The following is a 15,023-nucleotide window of genomic DNA, read 5'->3' on the forward strand; positions in this document are numbered from 1 at the left end:
TGATATAACATTTTGAGATAAAATATATTTTAATTTGTTAATACAACAGAAACACAATAACTTCAACCAAAGCGGGCCTGAGTTTCAAGTTTCTGTATTTATGGCATTCATTTATTTTAATATGAAAAACTTTTTTACATAGTTTACTATGGAGACTCAAGAACCGGTTAAAATCAATGATCACGAACTTTGTGTTCATGTTATTACTATGTTAGAATTTGGATTGTTTATTTATAGGGTGAATCCATAATACATCATTGTATCGCGTGATCAACATCTGTTGTGAAAATAAAACCTGTGCACGATTTTTTACAAAAATTGTTTATTGTTGTACAAAAAAAGCTGTTAAGGTAAAACAGTACGTAATTTTTATGCCATTTACATGTAATTTCGTAATTCATAATACATTATATATACTCCTTTACGGTTCACTTCATTGTGTTGATAAGTGAACTCAAAATAAGACATGTAATACATAATCCATCAATGTATTTTATTTTACGAACTGTTTTAAGTAATTTTTAAACGTTGCTCGATTTAAATATGACCTTATTCTTTGTAAATAAGTTTCAACGCGACATTAATAGGCAGTGATATACATAAGGCAATGAACCTAGCACTTGCCAAGTATATTTCATTGTATACAGTTTAATTAATTTAAATTTATATCGTTAAAACTTACTAGGTTGAAAAGAAAATTCAAAAATGTATTACATATCTTGTTCTCCTTCCACGCTTTCATACAAACTTGTCTGTATGTATCAACTATAGACATGCTAAATATAGTTGGGGAAACCATAGGTACTCTACAACTTATAACAGCGATACCGGTGTTTTATTGCAATTTCGTTATAGGTCTATCAATATCGTACATCTCTCAACATGAACTCAAAATCTTCAATCAATTTGAATTGTAATTGCTATGGCCCTTATGATTTACAGAGCAAATTCTTTTATCAATTAATGAACTTCGATGAAGAATCCTATATAAAAACCGTTTCTTAATACACTAGTACGTATTTACCGTTCTAGTGTAGTAAGTCTTAATCGACAGTTTAGTTATTGATATCACATACGTTTAATCTCCTGCCTCGTAGCTGAAAAATGTGTGTGTTTAATGGAAAATAAATCATTTTAAAATTAGGTGTGTTCTATATGCGTTGTACACCCAGACTATTTTTTTCACTAAAGTCATTTTCTGTATCAAGCAGATTTAAATACACACAAATAAACACATTCTCATTTATTATTGTTAAGTGCGTAAACCTTTTAACTAGCGTTCAGATTTAAAAATATTTTGTGTTAGTAAGCTGTGAGTTTTTTTTAATACATAGATAAATAAATTTTAAACCAAACCAACCAAACATCACCAACTCAGAACATTTATCTTAACAATATAATGTTTGAGATGCCTATCATTTATCATACATTCAAATTATGCAACAATAAGCAAAGGATATTTGTCTATTATTACTAATCTTGCCATAAGAGACAATTATTACTCTAGGGACAACATTATCTATAAAATAGTATAAGTCTAATACCAAGGCTATACATTTCAGTAAATTTTCAGTTCGTTTTCAGTTCTTTAAATTGATTAATTATTTAAAAAAGGCCAGACAAAATTTATAGTAAAGCTTGTAATAAAAAAATACAATACCATAGAAACTAGCCTGTGTGAAAAGTACTTAGAATAAATTCGTACTTTCACAAAAAAATCTAACAGTGTGCGTGTAAAATAGAAGAAATGAACTAAATACTGTAAACGATGCTACTTATTTTGTAAAGATAAAGTATAATTGCGTTGATCTAGAGATCAGTAGCTACCATAATTTTAGCAAAGCCAACTCTGTATAAGTACTGAGTGAGTGGATCTCACGAACTGTCCTGCCCCAGCTATCCCGCTTATGATCCCGGTGCTTAACGTCTCCTCAGTACTGCACCAAACTGAATATAAAATAAAAATATTAGTTAATGGTAGTATATAAATAAATCAACGTCTTTGATTAAAGCTAAGATTTTTCATACGTTTAATACTCCGTCGAATTCAGTAAAGAAGTAATGTACATGGTCACGGTGACTGAAGACAAAAGGTGTTAAATGTCCAAAATAGCACAGCTGTAGAGAAATTGACATTCAACACCTTTTGTTCTCAGTCACCAGTCTTCAGTCGTGGTCACGCGCACACTGTAAAGCACGCGAAACGTCGGGAAAATTTAGGTAAAATAATTATAAGTTTATAATAATATATAGATTCAATCCGTTAAATAAGTGTTTTCTTTAAATATGTAAAAGTTAATGAATGTTATAAAAGACAATACTAGAGTTGGGATCATTGAACAATATAACAATTAAATACAGGTCAGGTACAACAAAATAGAAAACATTTTGTAACTGTAGAGCGAAATCCAATCTAGAAAGATTGCTAACATTTTAGTTTTTTTCTCTATACTAACCGTCACGTGCTGGACGCTGCCGTAAAATATTTTTCACTCATGCAATATATTGTTTCAGCAAATAGTTTTGAATTTTCCCAACAGTTTTTTACGCTAATTGCTAGATGAAATTTTTACGTTATTCTGTTGCAAAGCTTGTCGTTAATTGGTGTCAGGAGGATGGCAATTTTATTAACTCGGGAATCGTTTGCATAATCGAAGCATTTAGATTATATAAAGTAACGTAATAGTCTAATTTATGGTTAAATTGTAATTTTAGGCAGGATTTTATTAGGTATTTGCTCTTGAAGTTTGTCTACCTAGTCCAGCCTGTTACAAATGAAAATGCTTTTTTTTAATGAAGTACCTAATGTATTATTATTACAATTTATACCTATATATTTATTAAAAGCTCAGCAAAGAAAAATAAATTATTTTCGAAATGGCCAGCTTTGGATGTTATACAGGTCTTTAATCTGTTTGGCCACGAATCTATGGATTTAAGCACTGTTTCCATAAACTGTGATTAAATAACCTGTGTTAGAGGTGCAATCAGTCAACCCCTTCCGAGTGGGAGTGCCATGCCGTTGGCCTCGGGCTTCAGCCAATTGGGCATGCCCGAGCGGGGCAGTACCACTGTAACATAAAAAAAACTCACTTTGTGCAAGGCGATCACTGCAACTCTATTATCTTTAACATCCCATTCCATATTGTAACTTCATAATGAACACGAAAAAAATATGTGAAATGGTTTCCAAATTCAAAATAATAAAAAGCTTGAAAAAAGGAAAAGTTTTTATGTAACAGTATTTATGGCCAGATAAGTTATAAAATCATTCAAAACATTACAAAATCTCTCATAATATCTCTTATAAAATACTAAGATTAATAAAGAGGTACTGTGTTAATTGTTATGAGCTTTAATCTGTATTTTACGATTACTTTTTTATATTAAAATTCAATCATAACTACATTCCAAAAACTCCGTCTCCTGAGGCAAAGCGACTGTTTTTTTTATTATTTTTAAGCAAGAATCTGAATAGCCGTCGTGTAATCAAAACCACGAACCGCATATATTTATTAAAATCAATACTTATTTTTAAAAAATGAAGGCCGGGACAGGCCGCTAGGTATTTAATAAAAAGTGCAATACGACCTTCATGCCTTAGAATAAAAGAGAAATCTAGTCGGAAAACCTAATCATTTAAAAAACAAAATCCATTTGACATTTTAGGGTAAGTAATTAAAATTTTTGTGAAAAGTAAATGTTGCAATGTTACGAAATTGTAATTATACGGGGCTGGCTTAATGCGACCATTCCTTCTGCCAGATGGCTTTCATTATTGAGCTCTAATATTTAATGTACACCATTTATTGTTAATTTTGACATCTCCCCCAAATTAGAAATGGACCTTAAAGAACTTTAGGAACGTATTAATCTAAATCCTATAAGGATTCAAAGAACATTCTTTAGATAGACCCTTATAACTACATTTCTCAAATAAGTGTGGGTCAAGACTCAAGACTACAAATATGTTGTTTATATTTCCGCGCCGCGAAAATATCACTAGCTGTATGGCCTCAGCCAAATAGATATAAAAACTCAGTTAAATTCCTTTTGAACTAAAAGGACTGTACCTAGACAGTTATTGTAACTGCCCACTAATTTCAATACATAGAATTGTTTGATGGTTTCTTTCTTAATTTCTAGTTGACATTTAATATCACATATAACCAAACTAAGTTGTTTCTTGTAAATCCAATAGATTGCTGGGACACATTGAAATTCCTCATAGTAGTATTATCTGGGACTAATAAATTTCCGTTTATATGATATTCATAAAGCTGTTTTGTTCTATTACTCTTATATAGCCCTCAATAATTTACTCTTACTTATTAATAATTACGTTAAAGGAGTTGATAATAAAATAAGAATACAAGCCGCAACCTATGTCTTGAGTAGGGAATGCAATCCCGACTCGAGATCGTGAATTCAAGATTCGAAATTTTCGGGATCTCGTATAGTTTAAAAAAAATAATTCACATAACTGAATACGATGAAAATTGCATGTTTGTGATAGTGAGGTTAATTAAAACAACATATTATTTAAAAGAAAACAAAAGCCTTTATCATTTAATATTACTAACTAAACAAGTAACAATTTTAGTAACATGAACATAATCAATACCAAAGTAGGTATAGCTCAAGGAGATTAAAAAGTAGTTACGGGAGATTTTGGAAGTAACTTCTTAAAAAACAAAGTGTATCAAGTGTGCTATCTGCTAACCGGCATCTAATGTCCGTTGCAATGTACCCTATGTAATGTGCAATGTCGCGTGAAGCGTCCCGAGCGGATGTGTGTAGAATCGCTGACCATTGCAGCCCAATCCCATCAATCTCGAACGGGATCTCGTCATACTATGTTTCGGGATTAATCCCGAAAAATTACACGCGATCTCGCGAGATCGAGATCCCGCGTATATTTCCGCGGGATTGCATTCCCTAGGCTTGAGTGTGTAGCTAATAATTCACTTTCTATAATTTCAGGCCGTGCATTATATGATATACTTATCATATTTTAAACATGAATTTTAGGCCTTTGAAGTAGCATAATCGAAAGCATAATTAATAATGAGGATGTAATTCGCAAAAAAGCTATATTTTGTCAACCTTTGTAAAATATACAAACTAATCTTAAGTATATAATTTAATTGAACGTTATTAGTAAATAAGGTAAGTATTATAACACACATTATGTTCAAACCACTAATAAAATTTGAAGTAATTATGTGTCGATCAAACATTCCCGTCGCATAAAAATTAAAAATGATTCGTGGTGAATTCCGAAATCGTCAGTCTGGTAATCATAATAACGATTTCGGGATCGGATATATACCACATACCCATAATCCGATCTGCTCAACATTGCTATTATGCTCTTTAGTTTCACTATTCTGTAATATGCGCCATAAAATTATTTAAAAAAAAAATCTGTAATATGCCACTATTCTTTGAATGCCAACTTAGCGCTTTTGCCGGATTTAGCGGAATTTTGGATCTGTCAGCGGTAATTATCTCCCTAAGTGGCCATCCTTTCATTTAGAAACTAACCTTTTACTTTTGTACTATTTAGATTTAGGGACATTCAACATTTTGAAACTATCCTAATCCCTAACTGGTTTATTTAAAATCCTCTGAGTACAAAAACATTGAAGATAAATATTATGCATCATTTTAACTTGAGTTACTTTCGCAAAACTTTACTCTACAAAGCAAGGTTCATAAAAATCTCGATACACAAAATACAGATATCTCGGAGTTTTATACGAAAAATCGGTGGAATGTAGCATTTCTTTGGATTCCTTATTATTAAGCTAATGGGACTTTCAGATTCATAGTTGATAGTTGGCAACACCGGTGGTTTGTTTTATTTAGCTCTAAAAATAATAATTATTATGAAAACAAAATAAATTAAATTGTTCAAAGTATTAAAAATGTAATTAAAATTAAATCTATTTATGTCTCTAAAATGTTTAGTTACGATCTTAAGTTTCTTACGTGTGATGACACAGTAACAGTAAAAAATAATGACTTTAAAAGTTTTAAGTAAGCATAAAATATTTCGATAGTTTACTTATTTTCAGTGGTGATGATTTAAAATAATATAAAGTAAACTTAATTTATATTTTTTTATTACAGATATGAATCGAAAAAGAAACTAGAGGAATCAGTTTATGATTGTGCTAAACGGTTATATTGCGAGGGCCGTGGTGCGTACCATCGTCCACCTAGATTAAACCATATAAAACAATTGGAATCCAAAGTACGAGATCATGTAGTCGTAACTTGTGAGTGGAATAGTGACTGTATTATTACATTAGTGTTTTCATCTGGAGTCTTAGCTTACCTTACGATTAAACCTGACACACTTGATGTAATTCATGTACTCTTTGATAGATATTGTATTGGAAAATTGATGGGAAACAATGTTACTAGTGGTAAGTAATATTACTTAAATAAAAAACAAAACAAACACACTACAATCAACATTAAACTAAATTTAACTTTTATGATTTTCAGCTGTTATTTCTCCTTCACACATCTTATTTGTTCACCCAGAAAAAATAGCAACATTAATTGTATTAGGAAAGAAAAATGAAAATAATGTGCCATGTCGTATATCTGACAGAGATCCATATCTTCAAGTAAGCCATAATTTTGAATATAACTAATTTCATAGAAAATGTCTGTAATACCAACTACCTTTAACTTAATTATGCTATATGCTAGAAAAATATAGCATAATTAAGCACATTAGTTATAAATATTGAAAATGCAGAGTTTTTTATTTGGATAGAACATGACTGATAATCTGCAATACTCTATAGTAATTGATATCATAATTGAACATACAACTATTTCCAGCTTTATTTGTTTGTTAAGTATATGCAAATTTTCAAGAATATGTATCTCTTTTTTCATCAGTAATTAATTACATAAAAGAATTACTGTATATTTTTTAACTAATTTGAATGTATATTGTTATTTTCAGAGTCTAGAGTTGGGTGGAATAAATCGTAAAATAGAGAGGAATGTATCTTGGTGTACATATAATACTGGTATAAGGGTTCTGGTTTGGAGTAACAATGTAGCTGACCCTGCTCCATGGAGTCCATTGCTAGAAGATCATGCTAACTTACATCTTTATTACATTGAAGGGTAAGGAGTTGATATTATTCATGCATCAGATTGTTCCTCTGCCTGCAGTATGGCCAAAGAGGATGACAGCAGGCCATGCTGTAAACTAAATTGCACTTTATTTTAGTACTGGGGTCACCGGTACTGTCTACCATACGCTAACTTAAATTTTTAATTAACATCGGATTTATTGTGAGAAAGACCAAGTTTATTCTCATAATTCTACTTACTAAAACAACTACTGGAAATGTTATGATCTCATTGCAGGCAGAAAGTGTCCCTGATTGCATTCCACCAAGTTGAGAGTGAGGTGTTGATTGCTGAATTGTCTCACAAACATCATTTTGTACATATTGTTGAACAATCTGCTTGTCCAAAGGTATTTTTTTTATAATAGTACAACCAAAAAGGTATTTTTAAAAAGCATTGAATTTAGTTTGGAGCAGCCAAAAGATCTGAAACAATGGTCTTATTGAAGTTTTATACACTTTGTTTTTAAATCATTATATGTAATTTATTTAAGAAACTTATAATCATTACTTTTAGTGATTGTATCCTAATAATTTATCTGATTTGTATAATAATATTAGGTTACCAATACTAGATGTTCCAGATGTTCCTTACAAATTTATATCTAAGAGATGAGACACACATTTGTATTAATGAATTTCTGTAGAATGTTAAATATTAATCAATACTGAATGGCAATCAATAAGAAAACTGAAATTATATTCAAATGTTAATTTCAGATTTAATGAAATATAAAAAGTCTATATTTATTGATGTTATTTAGAAAGAACTTTAGTATTCTCTACACTTCTCATCATATATCTAGGTTATATGTAGTAGATACTTGGAGACCAAGTTGTTTTCATTGATATTTTTACATAATATAAAAAATATAGTATGAATATGTATTTTATATTATGTAAAACCATATATAATCTCAATTGTTTTAGAGTGGCGTGAATCTCCTATGGCTAAGGTATGATGTACCAAAGACAGATAGAATGTCCCAACTGACTTTACAAGACGTTACTCAAGTATCCCTGTCGTCTCATGCTCGAGTTGCGCGACGGTCGCCGTGCGACTTGCGACTTTTAGTCGCAAGTATCGACGGCTCCTTACACATAATTCATCATGTTTCAGGACTCACACATTCTATTAGAGCTGGATTTGTAAGTTTCATTGTTAAAATGTACACTATTGTAGCAAAGATTGTATTGTTCGTTTGTCCACTCCAAAACTACAGGACCAATTTGAAAAATTTAAAAATTACCAAGGAGGCTTTATTTAGGCTATAACACCATGCTAGATAAATAAAAAAAATCGATAAATCTAATTAAATATATGTCGCAGCCAACTAGCTTAATTAGCCGCTCAATTAACGCCTAGCATTTAAACTAAAAGGCGCTGTTTAACTAACGGCCTAGAAGATAGCCGTAGCGTTTGTTACAAAATTTAATAAACGGGCTGGCTAATGCTTAGGCCATTCGTACAAAATATATTTCTTTTAAAAATAAATTGCTTAATTGAAATTCAGTCTTGTTGTTTTTCATGAAATATTGGAAAACACCATCAAAGTTGTGGTTTGCCGACGCCATATTGACAGTTAGAAGAGTTTCGTTTCGAGTTTGAGAACGGCAGAAAGTGGATTTAAATTTAAATTAACAGCCAACAGGCTAGGCAAGTAATGAAACGTCATCGATCTAAAGCATTTGCCTAGCTGTTTAATCAACCGGCTAAACGCCAGGCTGTTAGTTAAACGGCTGATTAAGCTAGTTGGCTGCGTCATATACATGAAGATGGCATCGCACTCAGTTGTGATTGTTCAATGATATCTCTAGTCCGTAGTGCGCACTCAACCCTCAGGTTATGCGTTTGAATCCCGCTGATTAGTTTTATTCTGACACGATGTTGGTTCCGAGGCCTTACCATCTACAGTGGTATTAGCAAAGTCTACTTCACTTACAAGAACATTGGTGCACAGCCGTGATTAGAACGCACGAACTTGGGGTTAACTATATATTTATAATCATTAAAATATGTGTATTATAAAAAGATTATTAATGTTATCACATAATTATTTTAGATATCAACAGATGTACGATGGTCTGGTGAATTAGTGATCGCGAGTGAAGAAAATGGCCGATTGCAGTGTTTTGATAGAGCTTTAACAGCTTTACACCATCACACTAAGTGCCTCGATCTGACCTCTTATTTCCGGTAAATATTTTAATTTATAAACGTGTAGTGACAACATCAATCTACGGTTACACTAAGATACCTGAGCCATTGGGGTTTTGGGTCAGTCAGTTGTTAGACTGGTTGAGAAACCCTTTAGGTTGGAGAAGAAAAAGAGAAACTACTCTCGGAGCTATATGTATGGGACATATACATTTTCTACTTAAATACAAAAAAACTTTGTTAGATTTCTTTTTCCCCCCGTCGCTTTCATATAGTATTATTTAAATATATTATTACTATGTTGAAAAACTTTTAATAATTACAAATATTTTCATAATTGTAAATTCGTACTACTTATTATACTCTATGGTTCAGTTTCAAAATCGAGGTCCGTTTCGTAACGTCAATTAAAATTAAATCTAGTTTCAGGTGGATCTATTATCTATGTATGAAGTTTGACATGTATGACAGCGCTCAAGACGGGACTGACTTAAGATACGAATTGGAATTTATTGCCTCCCATACGTCACGCCCTTCAGGCGCTTAGCGAGATAAATTTTATTTTTGTAATTGTCACTTATCATGTCATTTTGCCGCAGCCTCATTCAACACTTAAAAAATAATATTCGGTAACCTACTTAAGTTTAGTCTTCGCTTCCGTTATTAACTAATTCTAAGATGTTCTTTGCCATTACTTATGTGCATTCATTGATATATGTCGAATAAGTGTTCGTAATATTACAGGGATTCGCGACGTATACAAATTCTTGGCTCACGTAAATTTCGTAGTGGACCTGTCATATTGACTACATTTTCTGGTGGTCCACTTGCCCTGCTTCGGATATGTCATCCACGACTGTTAACGGTAAGTGCGTATGAGCGTAGAGTCCGGAAAGATTACCGACTTGAGGAATGTGTCATTTCATTTATGTACAACAATTTATACTTTTTTAATTTACTATTGTAGACCAAAAAAAAAGATAATTAAGCAGTGTAGCGACCTGAAATCCCACCACAGACCGTCCCCTTATCTACTCGCTAGTTATTTTATACATGTTTGACGTATGTCAATTCGATTATTAGGAGAACAGTTATAGTCCATTGTAAAGTTTATTTATTTAGGAAACAAAACAGATACATCTCTAAAAGTATAAAACAAAAAAAAAACACATTGGATATATCCACAAAAAGTTTCACGGAAAAAAAGTAAGATATAAAGCAAAACAAAACAAAACATGACAACAGACAGACAACATTTAAGTAGACAATACAATATAAAGTTTATAAATCAGCAAAACGACAAACATACTAGTAGCTGTAATAAGGAAGAAAGATACAAGGCTTAGGACATTAATAGTTGTTTTAGCCTATTCTTAAATGAAGCAGTGAAGTTGACATAACATACTGACATAAAGCCATCTCAAACATTATCTTATACAACTATTATTTATATACAAAAAACCAGTGGCGCTACAAACCTTGGCTCAGATTTTTGTTATGTTTCGTGATAGTTTTTATTAATAGGCATAAGCGTGATCTGCTTGATACTCGGCGTCTTACTTCACGATGTGACTGAGTGTTATATGCGCAAATAGAAAGAAAAGCCCATTGATGCTTAGTCGTGATTTGAACGCGTTAGAACCTTAGTGTAATGTATGTATAATCCATTTTTCTATTACTACACACAAATTTCAAGTAAAATTAACTTTATATACGATTTAGTATAAATCTTAAGGTGATATTCAGAAACGAGACTTAGTGCGAACTGTGACTCCTATCTGCCAAAATCTCGCCATTAGTTTAGTCCTGATATTTTTACTAATTTATCTGTAATGACAAATACACATTAAAAAAAATATTTATGCATGTTTAACTGTACTTGTTTTAAAAATATTAATATTTAATTATTTCCAGGCATGGCTTCGTATGGGCCGTCAGTCTAATGCAATAGAGCTACTTAGAACACTTGACTGGGAAAAAGAAGGCGACGAATGTTTAAATGGCATCAGTGAAATTGTGGTCAATTGTCTTAGAAGAAATACCTTTGATCTTAATGTTGAGAACGCTATACAGGGTGCTCTGGGTGTGTATTTGGCACCAGCCTCGCCTTTGCCAGCCTCGGCTAGTCGATATGCACCTCCTGTACACGATCTAGCTAGGAAATTCTTCCATCACTTATTGAGGTATATATATTTTTACTTTAATAGTTCAATAAAGTTTAATATTACGAAAAACATATACGTATGGTGTTAACTTTTATTTTTCTCCATCTTTTGTTATTGATAAATTTTTTGGATTTTTTTCTAGATCCGTTTGTTTTATTTTAAAGATTTTATGCGAAAGGCGCTATTACCATTTAGGTCTGATTTTTGTATGTGTCTCGTGATCATTTGTTGTTTTGTAATGGGCAAGTAAGTGATCAACCGTCTGTGCCTGCCGCCGTCGAATTGTTGGGTCTAAGTCGTGCCGGTTTTAAGATACATTTTGAATATACATATAAATATTAAATAGGCGTGGCCGTATCGAAAAAGCGATGAGTTTAGGCGTAGAGTTGGAAGCGTGGGATCTGTTCGCGGATGCGCAGTGGGCTGCAACGCGAGTGAGACAGCATCACTTAGCCCAAGAGGCAGCTGCTTGTGTCGCACACTACGCCCCGCTCACTCATACCGGTATTTAAATTGACTTCTAATAAAGTATTTTTTTTATTAAATTGTATGTTTTGAAAAATATTGATCTAATTTTTGTTGTATATATAAAAAAATATAATTTCGATAAGTTATAGGTTATTTAACAGTGGAACTATTTTTATCAATTTAAATTACCAAAGGAATCGTACATTGTAAAACTGCAGTTAATTTTTTTTTTAATATCATTATATTTCTTATATAATTTTTCTGTACAATGGCTATATTTGGCCAACCTAACAATTCTTCTCCCAATTTGTTTTACTATAAAAAGTTTTATTAGAAATATTTTTTTTAGATTCAGAATGCTCAGATTCATGCTCTCAATGCTCTCATTCATGCTCGGATTCAGAAGAAAGTTCTCCCGGAATGAGAAAAACCCCTCCACCCTTACCTCGCGTGTCCCTCCCGACTATACCCATCCCTATCGCACCAAACGACCCACCTTCAACCAACAGTATACGTCCCAATTTACACCAATACCTAGAAAGAGACAACACTATATGGACGACAAACGTCAAAGATGACACATTCATATCAAATCGTAAGCCAAATATACGATGGAACAGTGTAGATAACGTTCTGAATAAAATAAGCGAAGGGATCATTAAACCGACTGATATGGTTCAAAGGACACATTTTAGTCATGCGAATGCATATCGATATCACGGGAATGCCAACTTTAATGAGAGATATAGACAGGACAAACCCACATGGCAAAGTCGACCTCCAGAGAGGAATAAAGTTAAATTCTCGGATACAGTTACCATAGCCGTTGTGCCGGTTAGTCCTTTATGTTACTAATGCCAAAATAATTAAACTATGAAGTTATCAGATAATTAAGTTAAAATTAATAAGAGCTTATTTAAAGCATCGTAATAAACCCAAACCATTGAAACCTTTCCAAAAAAAAATCCAAACGCAGCAACGGTGCTCCAAGCATATGTTTTTGTAGTTCTCAATTTAAAACTGGCCACGCAAACATTAAGATCTTAAAAAAGTTGAATTTGTACAGAAGTTTTCGACACTATTTAAATCGATTGAATATCGATTTTTAATTAACTGTCTAGATATTCAATTAACTCTCTGGTTTCACTACTTTACTGCGACATATATATTAATAAAAAATATTAAGAACTTATAGAACTGTGCGAAGACAAAACCGAAAGTTGTTAAAAGTTGGCAGTTGTGGGAAATAGTGTCTGAAGTCTGAAGAGTATAAAACTTATTTCCTACGCGTCGTTTCATTGGTTCACAGAAAATTATGTACTTTAATTTTTTTCCAATTAAGGATTTCACTGGGATCGACTTCAAATTCTACGAAGGTTCTTTCTGCACATACTCTAAAAGATTATTTGGCTGAAATTCGTTAAAAATTTTTAGGAACCACCTCAATCGGAAGTAGCGCGGGAACTTGCAGATAGCCTACCATTGTGTCCTCCAAATAAATACCTGGCTGCGTTCGCGCCGAACACATCGTTCGCGAACGAACGCAGATCGCCGCTCGGTACTACACTCGATTACGTCGAAGTGTGACTGTTAATTGCATGATGCATGATACTAATTTGTTTGTGAGTACGGTTGCACGTTTTATGTATGGAATGATATAGCAATGATGGCACGTTCTTGAAAAATTAATTGGCTAGTGTCACTACAATCGATGATAGGGCTTTTCCTACACGCGATGACACAATAATTGCAAGATTCGATTCTAAGGTTTGTCTAAGCGTAAACTAAATGTCTTTTTGAATTCTACCATTTGACAGATGTAATAATTTGCGCTTAAACTGGTCTTCGAATTTCAGGATGGTTGTAGAGGAGTTTAAATAATACATAGTTAATATTTTTTTTATACATTTAGTATCTGTCTTTACAATAAATTTTATAACAATATGATCCTAGGGTGAACGACACTCATTTTGCATGTACATCTTGTATTTCGGTCTCGGTATATTGTGGCCAATGACGTTTACTATGAACACCCATTGTCCTATTTTATTTATTCGACGTCATATATAGCTGAAATAAATTTTATTGAAATAACAAAAATATATCATTATATATATATATATATATATATATAACAATAATATATTTCAAGCATATTTTAAGTCACATGCAAGTTAACTTTGTGGTTTTAATTACGTATATTTTTCAGATGGGGAAAAATCGCGCAATCCGCCAAAAATCAAGGTGTATAACTTTGGTATGGTTTAGAGTAGCTAAAGTCGACTTAGCACTGATAAAATATTTCCGTCCGTAACTTATTATAGTAGTTATTTATATAAGAATAATATTGAATACATTTCCATGGTTGTGATACAAGGTACTAGATATTTGAATCAACAGCGTTTTATCTATGAACGATAGAATTAAACATAAATACTTATATTACATGTTTTATATACATTGTATAGTTTACATATATAAGGCATTTCAGTGCTTCCAAATAAAATGGAACTTTATTTTTTTAATAAATAGAATACATTAATTTTCTGTTGTTTTTATTACCATATATGTAAATACTTTCATAGATACGTTTTTCTAATAATAACAAGTATTGATTTTAACATGAATGGGAACCAAATCTACTTGTTATGAAGACAAACAAAAAACAAAAGGAGACATCGCTAATCTTAAGCTAATTAATGACATCCCACTATCTCTGCACCTATCCTTTAAGAGTTGGTCAACTAATGCAGGCACAAGAGACATCAACTCATTTGTGAAGGAAAAGTATTAACAATACTTACAGAATTTTATGTCCCTTTGGGGATAAACAATACATTTTAAACACATTCTATCATTCTTCATCTCTTTGAAGTTCTGTGCCGCAAGATAGAGAAGTATTCATCTATTTACCAAACTCAATCTAAATCCAATTTAAAGGTATAATAGTTAAGTAAGCCAAATTTATTGAGAGTAACCAAAGGGCCCTAGGTCTTATTGCAGCGATATGATAAGAGACTATTTATGCTAATTTTTGGGATGATACTTCAAAGCTTAAAGTAATTTGGT

At 32.1% G+C, this 15,023-nt stretch overlaps 1 protein-coding gene across 2 annotated transcripts; it reads left to right on the forward strand.

Moving 5' to 3' along the window:
- Positions 1-5,915: 5,915 nt before the first annotated feature.
- On the forward strand, positions 5,916-14,492 carry LOC123719576 (WD repeat-containing and planar cell polarity effector protein fritz). Of its 2 annotated transcripts, none has more exons than XM_045676195.1 (13): positions 5,916-6,042; positions 6,136-6,434; positions 6,517-6,641; positions 6,989-7,155; positions 7,402-7,513; positions 8,094-8,312; positions 9,227-9,360; positions 10,066-10,186; positions 11,236-11,504; positions 11,833-11,990; positions 12,304-12,788; positions 13,389-13,576; positions 14,164-14,492. In XM_045676195.1, the coding sequence occupies exons 1-12, from the start codon at positions 5,966-5,968 to the stop codon at positions 13,539-13,541; spliced, it is 2,319 nt and encodes a 772-aa protein (XP_045532151.1). In that variant the 5' UTR covers positions 5,916-5,965; the 3' UTR covers positions 13,542-13,576; positions 14,164-14,492. The 2 variants fall into 2 exon arrangements, with proteins under 2 accessions (XP_045532151.1, XP_045532149.1); XM_045676193.1 differs by having other exon boundaries at positions 13,389-13,512.
- The last annotated feature ends 531 nt before the right edge of the window (positions 14,493-15,023 follow it).

Source organism: Pieris brassicae, chromosome 2 (assembly GCF_905147105.1).
Source record: "Pieris brassicae chromosome 2, ilPieBrab1.1, whole genome shotgun sequence".
In the NCBI taxonomy this organism is placed as follows: Eukaryota; Metazoa; Arthropoda; class Insecta; order Lepidoptera; family Pieridae; genus Pieris; species Pieris brassicae.

Coding starts and splice junctions, on each gene's coding strand:
- LOC123719576 (XM_045676193.1), top strand. CDS start 5,966: ATGTTTAGTTACGATCTTAAGTTTCTTACGTGTGATGACACAGTAACA. Junction 6,642..6,988: donor ACAGAGATCCATATCTTCAA/GTAAGCCATAAT, acceptor TGTTATTTTCAG/AGTCTAGAGTTGGGTGGAAT. Junction 11,991..12,303: donor CGCCCCGCTCACTCATACCG/GTATTTAAATTG, acceptor TATTTTTTTTAG/ATTCAGAATGCTCAGATTCA.